General features: G+C 36.5%; 1 protein-coding gene across 1 annotated transcript in view; it reads left to right on the top strand.

The window, feature by feature from the left end:
- Positions 1–15,573, top strand: part of FYB1 (FYN binding protein 1) — a 171,033-nt gene that overhangs the window by 114,853 nt on the left and 40,607 nt on the right. Inside the window, exon 3 of the mRNA XM_081233888.1 lies at positions 3,721–3,877. Within this exon, the coding sequence (XP_081090014.1) occupies positions 3,721–3,877 (157 nt within the window). The remainder of the gene's footprint in view (positions 1–3,720; positions 3,878–15,573) is intronic.

Below are 15,573 nucleotides of genomic sequence, written 5' to 3'. Positions count from 1 at the left end.
GGCTTCACAGGTGAATTCTGTCAAACATTTAGAGAAGAGCTAACACCCATCCTTCTCAAACTCTTTCAAAAAACTGCAAAGGAAGAAACACTCCCAAACTGATTCTATGAGGCCACCATGACCCTGATACCAAAACCAGACAAAGATACTACAAAAAAAGAAAATTACAGACCAATATCACTGATGAATATCAATGCAAAAATCCTCAACAAAATACTAGCAAACAGAATCCAACAACACATTAAAAGGATCATACACCATGAACAAGTGGGATTTATCCCAGGGACGCAAGGATTCTTCAATATACACAAATCAATCAATGTGATACACCATATTAGCAAATTGAAGAATAAAAACCATATGATCATCTCAATAGATGCAGAAAAAGGTTTTGACAAAATTCAACACCCATTTATGATAAAAACTCTCCAGGAAGTGGGCATAGAGGGAACCTACCTCAACATAATAAAGGCCATATATGACAAACCCACAGCCAACATCATTCTCAATGGTGAAAAACTGAAACCATTTCCTCTAAGATCAGGAACGAGACAATGATGTCCACTCTCACTACTGTTATTCAACATAGCTTTGGAAGTCCTAGCCACAGCAATCAGAGAAGAAAAAGAAATAAAAGGAATACAAATTGGAAAAGAAGATGTAAAACTGTCACTGTTTGCAGGTGACATGAGAATGTTAGAGAATCCTAAAAATGTCACCAGAAAACTACTAGAGCTAATCAATGAATTTGGTAAATTTTCAGGATACAAAATTACTGCACAGAAATCTCTTGCATTCCTATACACTAATGATGAAAAATCTGAAAGAGAAATTATGGAAACACTCCCATGTACCACTGAAACAAAAAGAATAATATACCTAGGAATAAACCTACTTAGGGAGACAAAAGACCTGTATGCAGAAAACTATAAGACACAGATGAAGGAAATTAAAGGTGATACTAACAGATGGAGAGATGTAATATGTTCTTGGATTGGAAGAATCAATATTGTGAAAATGACTATACTACCCAAAGCAATCTACAGATTCAATGCAATCTCTATCAAATTACCAATGGCATTTTTTATAGAACTAGAACAAATCATCTTAAAATTTGTATGGAGACACAAAAGACCCTGAATAGCCAAAGCATTCTTGAGGGGAAAAAATGGAGCTGGAAGAATGAGACTCCCTGGCTTCAGACTATACTACAAAGCTACAGTAATCAAGACAATATGGTACTGGCACAAAAACAGAAACGTAGATCAATGGAACAAAATAGAAAGCCCAGAGATAAACCTACGCACATATGGTCAGCTAATCTATGACAAAGGAGGCAAAGATATACAATGGAGAAAAGACAGTCTCTTCAAAATGTGGTGCTGGGAAAACTGGGCAGCTAAATGTAAAAGAATGAAATTAGAACACTCCCTAACACCATACACAAAAATAAACTCAAAATTGATTTGAGACCTAAATGTAATGCTGGACACTATAAAACTCTTAGAGGAAAACATAGGAAGAACACTCTTTGACATAAATCACAGCAAGATCTTTTTTGATCCACCTCCTAGAGTAATGAAAATAAGAACAAAAGTAAACAAATGGGATGTAATGAAACTTAAAAGCTTTTGCGCAGCAAAGGAAACCATAAACAAGATGAAAAGACAACCCTCAGAATGGGAGAAAATATTTGCAAAGGAATCAATGGACAAAGGATTACTCTCCAAAATATATAAACAGCTCATGCAGCTCAATATTAAAGAAACAAACAACCCAATCCAAAAATGGGCCAAAGACTTGAATAGACATTTCTCCAAAGAAGACATACAGATGACCAGGAAGCACATGAAAAGCTGCTCAATATCACTAATTATTAGAGAAATACAAATCAAAACTACAATGAGGTATCACTTCACACCAGTTAGAATGGGCATCATCAGAAAACCTCCAAACAACAAATGCTGGAGAAGGTGTGGAGGAAAGGGAACCCTCTTGCACTGTTGGTGGGAATGTAAATTGATACAGCCACTATGGAGAACAGTATGGAGGTTCCTTAAAAACTGAAAATAGAATTACCATATGATCCAGCAATCCCACTACTGAGCACATGCACAGAGAAAACCATAATTCAGAAAGACACATGCATCCCACTGTTCACTGCAACACTATTTACAATAGCCTAATCATGGAAGCAACCTAAATGCCCATCAACAGACGAATGGATTAAGAAGATGCGGTACTTATATACAATGGAATATTACTCAGCCATAAAATGGAACGAAATTGAGTCATTTGTTGAGACGTGGATGGACCTAGACACTGTCATACAGAGTGAAGTAAGTCAGAAAGAGAAAAACAAATATCGTATATTAATGCATATATGTGGAACCTAGAAAAATGGTACAGATGAACCAGTTTGCAGGGAAGATTTGAGACACAGATGTAGAGAACAAACGTATGGATAACAAGGGGGGAAAACCACGGAAGGGGGTGGGGATGGTGGTGTGATGAATTGGGTGATTGGAATTGACATGTATACACTGATGTGTATAAAATTGATGACTAATAAGAACCTGCAGTATAAAAAAACAAACAAACAAAAAACAACTAATACTAAACTTTCTTTGGGTTATTTGTATGGAAATATGTTAATATAAATGTTTCAGACATTACATGAAATTTCTAAAAATCTTATATGTTCTGGTATATAGTTATAAATCATAATTCTAGTTATTACTTTAAAATGTATATCTCAGAAATAACTAAATTTCCTTGTCATTTGCATTATTAAGAACTTTCATCAAATCTTTAACCATGGTCATTTTTAAGTCTTTTGTCATTTACAGACAGTTCTTGGTGTACTCTGATGCTTTTGCAAAATTGTTCCTATAAAAGAGTTTCATCTTCAAGGAATTCATGGAAAAAACTCTGACAAGTACAGGTTTCTGGTAACTGCCTATACTGCTGAAGTGAATGAATAAGCATTTTCAGAACTCTAATGGAAAACTGATGAATTCATAAAAGTGCTAACAAAAGATCAAGATGAAAAAAATTAATTACATGGGACTGAGTGAACTGATGAGGATGATTATAATTTTTGTGACCTTCTGTCTGAATTAAAAAAAAATCCCACAAGGACTCAGAGACAAAAAATATACAAATCAATTTTCACTGCAAAGTAAAGGAGCTGTTACAGTGGAGGATTACTGGACTGAATGTCAATATTATGACATAGTATGAGTGTGTTTTGTGTTTGGTAATTGCAACCATTGTTGCTTTTGTTTTGGTCATCCACTTACAATGCTTTGTGTCAGTTTATTTATCTCTTGTGAAAATAAAATACAGTGTGTGTGTGTGAAAAAAAATGAACTTAAAAAGAAAAATAAGAAAGAAAAAAAATTGACTTTATGAGGGCAAGAGGGTTGAGGAGGATTCAGAGAATCATGATGCTATAGAGATTTTGTAAGCATTTAAGTATAAAAATATGTAGATGTTTTAATTTTGTAAATATAAAAGCTGGCATGCAGAAAGAAAATAAAAAAGCCATGTCCCATGATACTGAGAGTATTAAACTCTTTAAAGCATTAATTAGAATAAATAGAATGCATTTCTTACATATTTATATTTAAAATCCTCATTTCTACATACTTGGAATAGCCAGTTCTTATAGTTTGAAGATTTGTCTTAATTCACAGTATTTTTTGCTTTGCTTCTTAGGTACCAGCAAAGTCTCAACGTCTTACTCAACAACTTCCCTACCACCACCGCCACCATCGTATCCGGCCAGCCAGCCACCATTGCCAGCATCTCACCCATCACAATCGGCAGTCCCAAGTCTACCTCCCAGAAATATTAAGCCTCCCTTAGATCTCAAGTAAGCAAAAGGTTATCTTGCCATTTCTTTGTCAGTCTCTTGCCATGGATTTTCAAACTATGTTTGGCTGAATGCTGAGGGTTCCATGGTAAAATAATGTAGCCACAAAGGTGAGCAGTTGGCAGGGGGATGAGATGGCTGAGCAAACTGCTCTAACACCACCATACCCTTGAGCAACTCTTATTTCTCTGTTTTTTTCAGTGGTTTTCCCCTTAAGAGTTCATTTGAAGAAATTTCCCAGTGCCCTTTTAGAAGTTCTGAAGCATTCTTCAAGTCAGCACCACCACCGCCACCATTAGCATCACCACAACCACCATGAACATCATCACCACCATTATCATCACCAACACCACAGCCACCACTGCCATCATCACCACCATCACCATTATCATCATCACCACCATCATCATCGCCACCAGCACCATCATTGCCATCATCACCACTATCACAACCACCATCACCACCATTATCATCACCACCACCACCACCACCACCATATTTTACTCACTGCCTATGATGTGCTAGGCACGTTACATGTATAATCCTTATAATTTTATTGAGTGGTTAGTGTTATCATCCTGTCATAGATGAGTAAATGGAACTTTACAGAGGCTACGTAACTTCTCCAAATGTGAGTCAATGTCAGTCTGAGTCCAAATAAAATGGGAGCTTTTAACCACCCTGCTAAATAACCTCCTTTAAGTAAAAAATGGAAGTTTTCTCTGAATATTCAGATTTTTGACTGTGTATTAAAAAGCTAGGAAACTTATTCAAGCCCACTCTCACTTTTCTTAGATGGTAGTTTTAGAAATGTCAAAACTGTATGGGTTGTATGCATGGGCTCTTTATCCGTGATTTACCAGAATAGCTGGTTGAGGAAAAAGTAAGCAGAAGATGGGGATAGATGCAATGTTTTGAAAAGAAATAGCCAGATGATGGCAAGCATAGATTCCTTTGGCAAGTCAGAGTAGATCTTCTAGAAAATTGTTTTGCATGATTCTCCTTTACCGCAAGTAAGTAATATGCCAAAATATTTAGCTACGTTTGTTTTTCCTTCACTTCAATCCCCTATCAGATTGATATTCATTACATTTAAAGCACTTAATATCCTTAATCCTTCTGATAGAATCTATTAATATCAAAATCCGATTGACAGCTTTCTTTAATGCTGATGATTACAATTTAGAGCAGGGGTTGAAAACATGTCATGGGTAGCCACCACTATATTTCACTTTATTAGGCTTTGGTGGGGGGGGTTAAAGGCATAACTTCAACTAACTAGAAGGTGTTAGAGCAGCTTAGTGGCTACAATCCTCTGTATAAGCTGCATTGTGCATTTATGTTAACTACATGCCCTTCCAGGCATTTGAGTTTATGAATACTAATTTATGATAACCAGCTACCAAATAAGAGTGTAAGCCATATGCCTACTAACATATGTGTCAAATAAATATTAGTTTAATTAAAATAACTAATAGGTGTTCTTATATACACTTGATTTCTCTGTAAATTACTTTCCATTCACATGTATTAAATCCTGTGTCTTTTTCCTAATTTTGTTCCTACTCTGATGAATTTAACCCATTAGATTTTGATCTTAGTACTTTTGAATTTTAGTATATGACTCTATCCCAGCTCCTGGCTTCAGTTATCTTTCTGGATCCTGTTTAATTCTAATGAGAAATTTCAGTAAGTAGCTTGAGCATGAATTCCTGATCATTTCTAAGGCATAAAGACTGGTAACTCTTTGATTGAAGAAATCATGGAGAGGAGGAGGGTTTGGCATTATTCCTGATGTTTGGGAGTCCCCAAGACCACCCATATGTTTGATGATCCACTAAAAGGACACACGGAACTCAGCACATAGTAGTACTCATGGCTAAGATTTATCCCAGTCACACTCTCCTTCTAAACCTGGCAGTGGACAGAGTAGGACTGCTCTTTTCTCCAGGTAAAAAAATGCAATACAAGTGTAATGTTGCTTCTCAGGAAAGCATTTTAGAGGCAGCTTTTACTGAAAGCTGGCACCTAGGCACCTTCTGCCTAGCAACTACCAAAATACTAGACTTCTAGAAGGAAAGCAGGTGTTCACCATAAGTCATGTTGTTTATACAATCTAGGCACAGCAAAGCATTCTTACCATTAGGCAACTTTTCCTATCAGTGCAGGAAATGCTTTCGGAGCTGAGTTCCCAGTTACAAATCAATAGCCCATCTTGATAGAAGATTCTTTTAAAAATAGCAACTTCAGGCCTGCTATGATAACTCTGTTCTGTAAACCTACACCCTAGAATCCACTGTGATAAAGTGGAGAATAAAAAGTTATAAAAAGAAGAAAAGATTTCAAAAAGAGACCAGTAGCCTGGACTACAACATCATACCATTGCTGGTCAATTTCCCAACTTTGTAGGAAATTTGCGCAAAGTTGAAAAGAGCCCGCCAACCAGCCAGGTTCAAATTTTTACTTGTAATAGTGTTTTCATCAGAAATCAGCAAAATCCACCAGTTGTAATAAACTTAACCTCATCCCTATTTCCATCTTATTAAGGGCTCCTAATTAGAAAGTTTGATTCATCTAAGAGTTACTCTTACTCTCAGAAAAAAGTTGGAGAGAAACAAGAATCTTAGATGTTACATTGCCTAGATAAGCTAGAACTGGCACATCTGAAAGTTAAATGTCAGATGAAGAGAACAGAGAAAATGAAAAACAAGGGACATCTATAAGACAAAATTTTTTCTTAAGTAAAAATGTGGTGTATGGTGTAAGACTTTCAAGCTCCCATCAGAGACCTCAAGTAAAATCCAAAATGAAGAAATATCTGGGTTGGAAACTTTCCCCCAAGGAGGGGAAGCTAGAAAAGACACAAAGAGGAAATGAAAGTAACATCGGTCTTGATATTCAGTCTCACAAATTTATATTTCATGTGAGAGGGAAATTTATGGAATGATTTTTAAGTAAAATTGTGAGTGATGTGTGTTCTATGCTTTTTCTTCTCACCACCACCCTTCCAGTAATAATTTTTTGAGCCACTACTTTGTGCCTTTGCAATAGAAATTCACAAAATATCAGTGAACAAAATAAAGATTCCAGCCCACATAAAACAGGGGGCAAGAGACACAAGGGGAAAAAACATAATAAACAAGTAAAGGATATAGCATGTTAGGAAATATCAAGTGCTATAGGAGAAAGTAGAGCAGATTAGGTGGTGTAGCTTGAGGGTTGGGGATAGTGTGTTGCAACTTTAAAGGGACAGGTGAGCGTCACTCCCCTTATAGGAATTTATACTGGAGCAAAGACTCAAGGAAGTGAAGGAGTTAGTCATGCAGATATCTGGAGGAAGACCATTCCAGGCAGAGAGGACAGACAGAACAGAGCCCTAGAATGTCCAGGGACTCAGAAGGAGGTAGCTGGGGCTGGAGTAGATGAAAAAGGGAAGGAGTAGGAGGGAAAGACTCAGCTCATGCAGGTCCCTGCGGGTCATAATAGAGATTGCAGCTCTTATCCTAAGTGAAATGGGAAACCCTGAAGAGCTAGAGCAGAGCAGTGACATTCTCACACTTATGTTTTGTAAATATCACCTTAACAGCTGTCTGAAAAGGGACAGTTGGCAAAAACTGAAGAAGGGAAACCAGTTGGGCAGATAGTGCAGAAATGCAGGCAAGGTGCGGAAGTGGCTCTAACCAGGAGGGTGCAGGGCAAGTGGTACGAGGTCCAGATTCTGGAGGTATTTTGAAGGTAGAGACTACAGAATTTGGATTTGGGGTATGAAAGAAAAAGAGGATCCAATGTGGCTCCAAGGTTTGAGCCTGAGTAACTCCAAGGCTGATGTGTCCATCAACAGAAATGGGATTGGCTGAAGGTGAGCAAGTTTGGGCGTGGGGAAGATCAGGAGAGCCCAACTATGTTAAGCTTGTGGCATCTCTTAAACATGCAAGCCCAGATGTTGAGGAGGCAATTAGGCATAAAAAGTGAAGAGCTTAGGAGAGAGTTGTCGGTTAAAAATATATATTTGAGAGTCATGGGTGTATATTCCACACTTAAAGTCCTGACACTGTTAAGATCACTAAGGAAGTGAATTTCTAGAACCAATGATTAGAACAACGAAGAACTAGTGCTCAGGTGAGGGACTGGCTTCCCAAAGGCATAAATGACTGATAAGGTTCACAGTTCTCCCCAGGGTGTAGAGTCTGTATTGCTTAAGGCAAGAAAAGGAATCGGGATCAAAGAAAGAATTTCAGGAGATCTCCCAGTCTTTATCACCTGCCCACTTCCCAGAAGTCACTTGTAATTATATCTTTCAGGTCAGTATGCCTTAAGAATGTGAAGAATTGGAGGCAGGTGAGAATTACAAATAATAAACATCTTCAAAAAGACAGTAGTGGAGGCCAAAGTTATACAGTATTTTAAACTGTATTGTTTCCCCACCTAGTGGTCAGAAATCAGCTAGTTCTATTTTCTATTTTACTCAGACATCTGAAGAGGAACTGAAATGGGTCAAAGGAGCTCATTTATCAGTTTTAGTGTTCAAATCAATATCTCTAGGGTAACGCATTTCTTGGTACCATTTTTAAAAATTAATTATAATTTTAACAGTATAACTCATTCATATGAACACAGAACCAGTGGTTGAATATTGTGGTATACAAAGCAAATTACATGGTTGCTAATAGTAATGCAATAGGAAAAGTAAAGTAATAAGAAATAATAAATAATGGAAATGACTAAGATTGGAAACGGAAAGATTAAGCAGTTCTTACCCTGAGGTCATTCTTAGTCAGTGTAAGACTTTTCTTTTTCTGGTTCTAAAATTAGAAGAAAAGTAAGAATTTACCATTATAACCTTTTTATTAGTTAGAAACGCTTAACACTTATGACAAAATTCAAAACCCATTTATGATAAAAAAAATCCTCCAGAAAGTAGACATAGAGGGAACTTTCCTCAACATAATAAAGGCCATATATGACAAACCCACAGGCAACATCATCCTCAATGGTGAAAAACTGAAACCATTTCCACTAAGATCAGGAACAAGACAAGTTTGCCCACTGTCACCAATATTATTCAACAAAGACTTGGAAGTTTTAGCCACAGCAATCAGAGAAGAAAAAGAAATAAAAGGAATACAAATTGGAAAAGAAGAAGTAAAACTGTCACTGTTTGCAGATGACATGATACTATACATAGAGAATCCTAAAGATGCCAGAAAACTACTAGAGCTAATCAATGAATTTGGTAAAGTAGCAGGATATAAAATTAATGCACAGAAATCTCTTGCATTCCTATACACTAATGATGAAAAATCTGAAAGTGAAATTAAGAAAACACTCGCATTTACCATTGCAACAAAAAGAATAAAATACCTAGGAGTAAACCTACCTAAGGAGAAGAAAGACCTTTATGTAGAAAATTATAAGACACTGATGAAAGAAATTAAAGATGATACAAATAGATGGAGAGATATACCATGTTCTTGGATTGGAAGAATCAACATTGTGAAAATGACTCTACTACCCAAAGCAATCTACAGATTCAGTGCAAACCCTATCAAACTACCACTGGCATTTTTCACAGAACTAGAACAAAAAATTTCACAATTTGTATGGAAACACAGAAGACCCTGAAGAGCCAAAGCAATCTTGAGAAAGGAAAATGGAGCTGGAGGAATCAGGCTCCCTGACTTCAGACTATACTACAAAGCTACAGTAATCAAGACAGTACAGTACTGGCACAAAAACAGAAATATTTATCAATGGAACAGGATAGAAAGCCCACAGATAAACCCATGCACAATGGTCACCTTATCTTTGATAAAGGAAGCAAGAATATACAATGGACAAAAGAAAGCCTCTTCAATAAGTGGTGCTGGGAAAACTGGACAGCTACATGTAAAAAAATGAAATTAGAACACTCCCTAACACCATACACAAAAATAAACTCAAAATTGATTTGAGACCTAAATGTAATGCTGGACACTATAAAACTCTTAGAGGAAAACATAGGAAGGACATTCTTTGACATAAATCACAGCAAGATCTTTTTTGATCCACCTCCTAGAGTAATGGAAGTAAAAACAAAAATAAACAAATGGGATGTAATGAAACTTAAAAGCTTTTGCACAGCAAGGGGAACCATAAACAAGACGAAAAGACACCCTCAGAATGGGAGAAAATATTTGCAAGCGAGCCAACAGATAAAGGATGAATCTCCAAAATATATAAACAGCTCATGCAGCTCAATATTAAAGAAACAAACAACCCAATCCAAAAATGGGCAGAAAACCTAAGTAGACATTTCTCCAAAGAAGACATACAGATGACCAGGAAGCCCATGAAAAGCTGCTCAACATCACTAATCATTAGAGAAATGCAAATCAAAACTACAATGAGGTATCACTTCACACCAGTTAGAATGGGCATCATCAGAAAATCTACAAACAACAAATGCTGGAGAGGGTGTGGAGAAAAGGGAACCCTCTTGCACTGTTGGTGGGAATGTAAATTGATACAGCCACTATGGAAAACAGTATGGAGGTTCCTTAAATAATGAAAAATAGAATTACCATATGACCCAGCAATCCCACTACTGGGCATATACCCTGAGAAAACCATAATTCAAAAATAGTCATGTACCACAATGTTCATTGCAGCTCTATTTACAATAGCCAGGACATGGAAGCAACCTAAGTGTCCATCGACAGATGAATGGATAAAGAAGATGTGGCACATATATACAATGGAATATTACTCAGCCATAAAAAGAAACGAAATTGAGTTATTTGTAGTGAGGTGGATGGACCTAGAGTCTGTCATACAGAGTGAAGTAAGTCAGAAAGAGAAAAACAAATACTGTATGCTAATACATATATATGGAATCTAAAGAAAAAAAATGGTAATGAAGAACCTAGGGGCTAGACGGGAATAAAGACACAGACCTACTAGAGAATGGACTCGAGGCCACAGAGAGGGGGAAGTGTAAGCTTGCACAATGTGAGAGAGTGGCATGGACATATATACACTACCAAGCGTAAAATAGATTGCTAGTGGGAGGCAGCCGCATAGCACAGAGAGATCAGCTTGGCGCTTTGTGACCACCTAGAGGCGTGGGATACGGAGGATGGGAGGGAGAGAGACGCAAGAGGGAGGAGATATGGGAACATGTGTATGTATAACTGCTTCACTTTTTTATAAAGCAGAAACTAACACACCATTGTAAAGCAATTATACTCCAATAAAGATGTTAAAAAAAATAAAGTAACACTTTCTTCAACATTTTTTGAACATTAGAAAAACAAAAAAGAAATGCTTAACACTTTCTGGAATTTTGAGACTTGCCATATCAGTCATGCACTCCCAGACACTCTTACCTAAGTCCATTGGCTTAAAGAAGTCATAGTTTTATAATTTCTCATGCATTAAATACAGGAAGTCGTGTTTCAGAGAAAAATTCATGGAATTTCATTTTCAGTGAGGTCAGGTATAGAACACAGTTTTATATGTCGCTTAGATTTCCTCCTTCTTCTTTAAAAAACAAACTGACAATTAAGAGCTAAAGTCACGGAATAAAGGTCATGAATAGCAAGTAAAGTATAAAGGTCAACAGTTCCCATCTTTAAAAGTCAGGAAATAGAGCTCTAATAGCTTTCTAAACATGACAGTCATAACATTAAATTAATTTTGCTTTTCCTATTTAATTCTGTATGCTTTGTTTATACTAAAACAAAGAACTATGGTGAAAGGCCTTCTTGAATAGAAGTCCTTATTGTAACAACTGATAAGCTTCCTTTTCTTCTTTACCCGCTCCCTCTGTTTACTTTTCTAGGACTTGGGTTATGGCTAGTGTCGTTGTTTGTCTCTTTATCTCTCTGTGTGGCTTTTCTCAATGCCTGGAACACTGTTTTGAGCAGCTGGTGACAGTTTGATCTGGGTCTATCCTTGACACTCACCTATTTCTCCCTCTCATCTTTCTTCATTTTATTCTTCACTGTTATTCCTATTCTTAACACTATTTCATATTTAGTGACTATATTGATGACTATTTTAATGTTCTATATATGGTGAATTCAGACCTATATAAAACTAAAATTTATATGCTATAATGTTGGTTCCATGAATATATGTATGCATACAAACATTACCTACAAGTAATAAATGGTTTACATTAAAGTGCAGGCATATATGTATGAGTGTGTTATGCAGATCCCCTTCATTTTGCAAATATTTGTAATTCATCCAAGTGTTTCAGGAAGTAAACTGCAAGTCCAGTAGTCTTTTTAACTTATATTCTTCTTCAAAAATGATAATAAACAATTCACCTTAATAATAAGCATTCGTTTCTTAGTATTACTAAGACATCGTTAATTTGGCCAAAAAAAATCAAAGTCCTATACATAACAGGAATTATTCTAATAGCTTCCTAAAAATGACAGTCATAATAATAAATTAACTAACAGAGTGGTAATCTCTTTATTCCAAGGGCTTATGGTCTTGTAGTAGGAATAGAGACCTGCAAGTAATTGCTCTATAATTATAGCAATCCAGAATAATCTCTGTAGTGAGCAATGTATGACATATGGAAGCAGCAACTGTGTGAGCTTGGGGGAGTTGGGATAACTTCACAGAGGAGGGAGTGTTTAAGAAGAGGCTTAAAGATTTAAAGATTAAGGAGGGCCACAGCAGGGGATGATGAGAAGGGAGAATTATTCCAGAGAAGGCAAACAGCAGGGGCTAAGCATGGAGGAACAAGAAACCAGTGTTCATAGAATAAGTGAATTCAGTATTAATATATGAAAAGAAGACAATGTAAGAAGAGGAAATATGGAAAATAAAACTGTAAACGAGCAGGACTGATCTTAAGAACTATATACCATGAAAAGAACTATAGATTTTATTCTGTAGAATGTCAGTGTATTTTGATGTCTAAGGTATTTACATCTTGTGCTTTTAAGTAATATTCAATTCACTAAAGTTAGTAATGCAAAGGCCTAATTTATTTTAAATACTTAAACTCACAAAATATAACTTGCTATGCAATTTATACACCTAGCAATTTTTATTTAAATAAGAATAATTATTTTCAGGGGGATCTTTGATTAGTGTTTGGAAAATTCAGACTAACTTCTTTCAAATCAATAGTTATGTTTATAATAAATTTAAGTAATTAAACTCCCTTACATGTTTCCCATTATGGGTATAAATTTACATATTGAATTTTGTTTTTAAGCATTTCTGATACCTGACTGAACAAATTTCATAACTCCACTCAGCAAACCTCCCAAGAACTTAAACAACTCTTGTAAATCTATTAAACCATATCAATTTCTCTTACCTATTCCAACTGCATTTGCAATTGGATTTTTCTTATACTTCTTTTTTTAATTTTTTAATTTAATTTAATTTATTTTTTATATAACAGGCTCTTATTAGTCATCAATTTTATACACATCAGTGTATACATGTCAATCCCAATCGCCCAATTCATCACACCACCATCCCCACACCCCGCAGCTATCCCCCCTTGGTGTCCATATGTTTGTTCTCTACATCTGTGTCTCAACTTCTGACCTGCAAACCGGTTCATCTGTACCATTGTTCTAGGTTCCACATACATACATTAATATACGATATTTGTTTTTCTCTTTCTGACTTACTACACTCTGTAGGACAGTCTCTAGATCCATCCATGTCTCAACAAATGACCCAATTTCATTCCTTTTTATGGCTGAGTAATATTCCATTGTATATATGTACAACATCTTCTTTATCCATTCATCTTTCAGTGGGCATTTAGGTTGCTTCCATGACCTGGCTATTGTAAATAGTGCTGCAATGAACACTGGGGTGCGTGTGTCTTTTTGAATTATGGTTTTCTCTGGGTATATGCCCAGTAGTGGGATTGCTGGATCATATGGTAATTTTATTTTTCATTATTTAAGGAAATTCCATACTGTTTTCCATAGAGGCTGTATCAATTTACATTCCCACCAACAGTGCAAGAGGGTTCCCTTTCCTCCACACCCTCTCCAGCATTTGTTGTTTGTAGATTTTCTGATGATGCCCATTCTAACTGGTGTGAGGTGTGAGGTGATACCTCATTGTAGTTTTGATTTGCATTTCTCTAATAATTAGTGATGTTGAGCAGCTTTTCATGTGCTTCCTGGCCATCTGTATGTCTTCTTTGGAGAAATGTCTACTTAGGTCTTCTGCCCATTATTAGATTGGGTTGTTTGTTTCTTTAATATTGAGCTGTTTATATATTTTGGAAATTAATCCTTTATCCATTGACTCGTTTGCAAATATTTTCTCCCATTCTGAGGGTTGTCTTTTCGTCTTGTTTATGGTTTCCCTTTCTGTGCAAAAGCTTTTAAGTTTCATTACGTCCCATTTGTTTATTTTTGTTTTTATTTCCATTACTCTAGGAGGTGGATCAAAAAAGATCTTGCTGTGATTTACGTCAAACAGTTTTCTTCCTATATTTTCCTCTAAGAGTTTTAGAGTGTTCGGTCTTACATTTAGGTCTCAAATCCATTTTGAGTTTATTTTTTTTTTTTATTTTTTTTTTTTTTGCGGTACGCGGGCCTCTCACTGTTGTGGCCTCTCCCGTTGCGGAGCATAGGCTCCGGACGCGCAGGCTCAGCGGCCATGGCTCACAAGACCCAGCCGCTCCACAGCATGTGGGATCCTCCCGGAGCGGGGCACGAACCCGTGTTCCCTGCATCGGCAGGCAGACTCTCAACCACTGCGCCACCAGGGAAGCCCTTGAGTTTATTTTTGTGTATGGTGTTAGGGAGTGTTCTAATTTCATTTTTTTACATGTAGCTGTCCAGTTTTCCCAGCACCACTTATTGAAGAGGATTTCTTTTGTCCATTGTATATCCTTTCCTCCTTTGTCATAGATTAGTTGACCGTAGGTGTGTGGGTTTCTCTCTTTTTCCATTGATCTATGTTTCTGTTTTTGTGCCAGTACCATATTGCCTTGATTACTGTAGCTTTGTAGTAGAGTCTGAAGTTAGGGAGTCTGATTCCTCTCACTCCGTTTTTTTCCCTCCAGACTACTTTTGCTATTCGGGCTCTTTTGTGTCTCCATACAAATTTTAAGTTGATTTGTTCTCGTTCTGTAAAAAATGCCATTGGTAATTTAATAGGGGTTGCACTGAGTCTGTAGATTGCCTTGGGTAGTATAGTCAATTTCACAATATTGATTCTTGCAATCCAAGAACATGGTATATCTCTCCATCTGTTGGTACCATCCTTAATTTCTTTCATCAGTGTCTTATAGTTTTCTGCATACAGGTCTTTTGTCTCCCTCGGTAGGTTTATTCCTAGGTATTTTATTCTCTTTGTTGCAATGGTAAATGGGAGTGTTTCCTTAATTTCTATTTCAGATTTTTCATCATTAGTGTATAGGAATGCAAGAGATTTCTGTGCATTAATTTTGTATCTTGCAACTTTACCAAATTCATTGATTAGCCCTAGTAGTTTTCTGGTGGCATTTTTAGCATTCTCTATGTATAGTATCATGTCATCTGCAAACAGTGACCGTTTTACTTTTTCTTTTCCAATTGTATTCCTTTTATTTCTTTTTCTTCTCTGATTGCCATAGCTGGGACTTCCAAATCTATGTTGAATAATAGTGGTGAGAGTGGACATCTTTGTCTTCTTCCTGATCTTAGAGGAAACACTTTCGGTTTTTCACCATT

This window comes from Mesoplodon bidens (genome assembly GCF_964165515.1).
Source record: "Mesoplodon bidens genome assembly, chromosome: 4".
Lineage (NCBI taxonomy): Eukaryota > Metazoa > Chordata > Mammalia > Artiodactyla > Ziphiidae > Mesoplodon > Mesoplodon bidens.
Note: the sequence above shows the minus strand (reverse complement) of the source record. Positions and strands in the feature narration are given on the sequence as shown.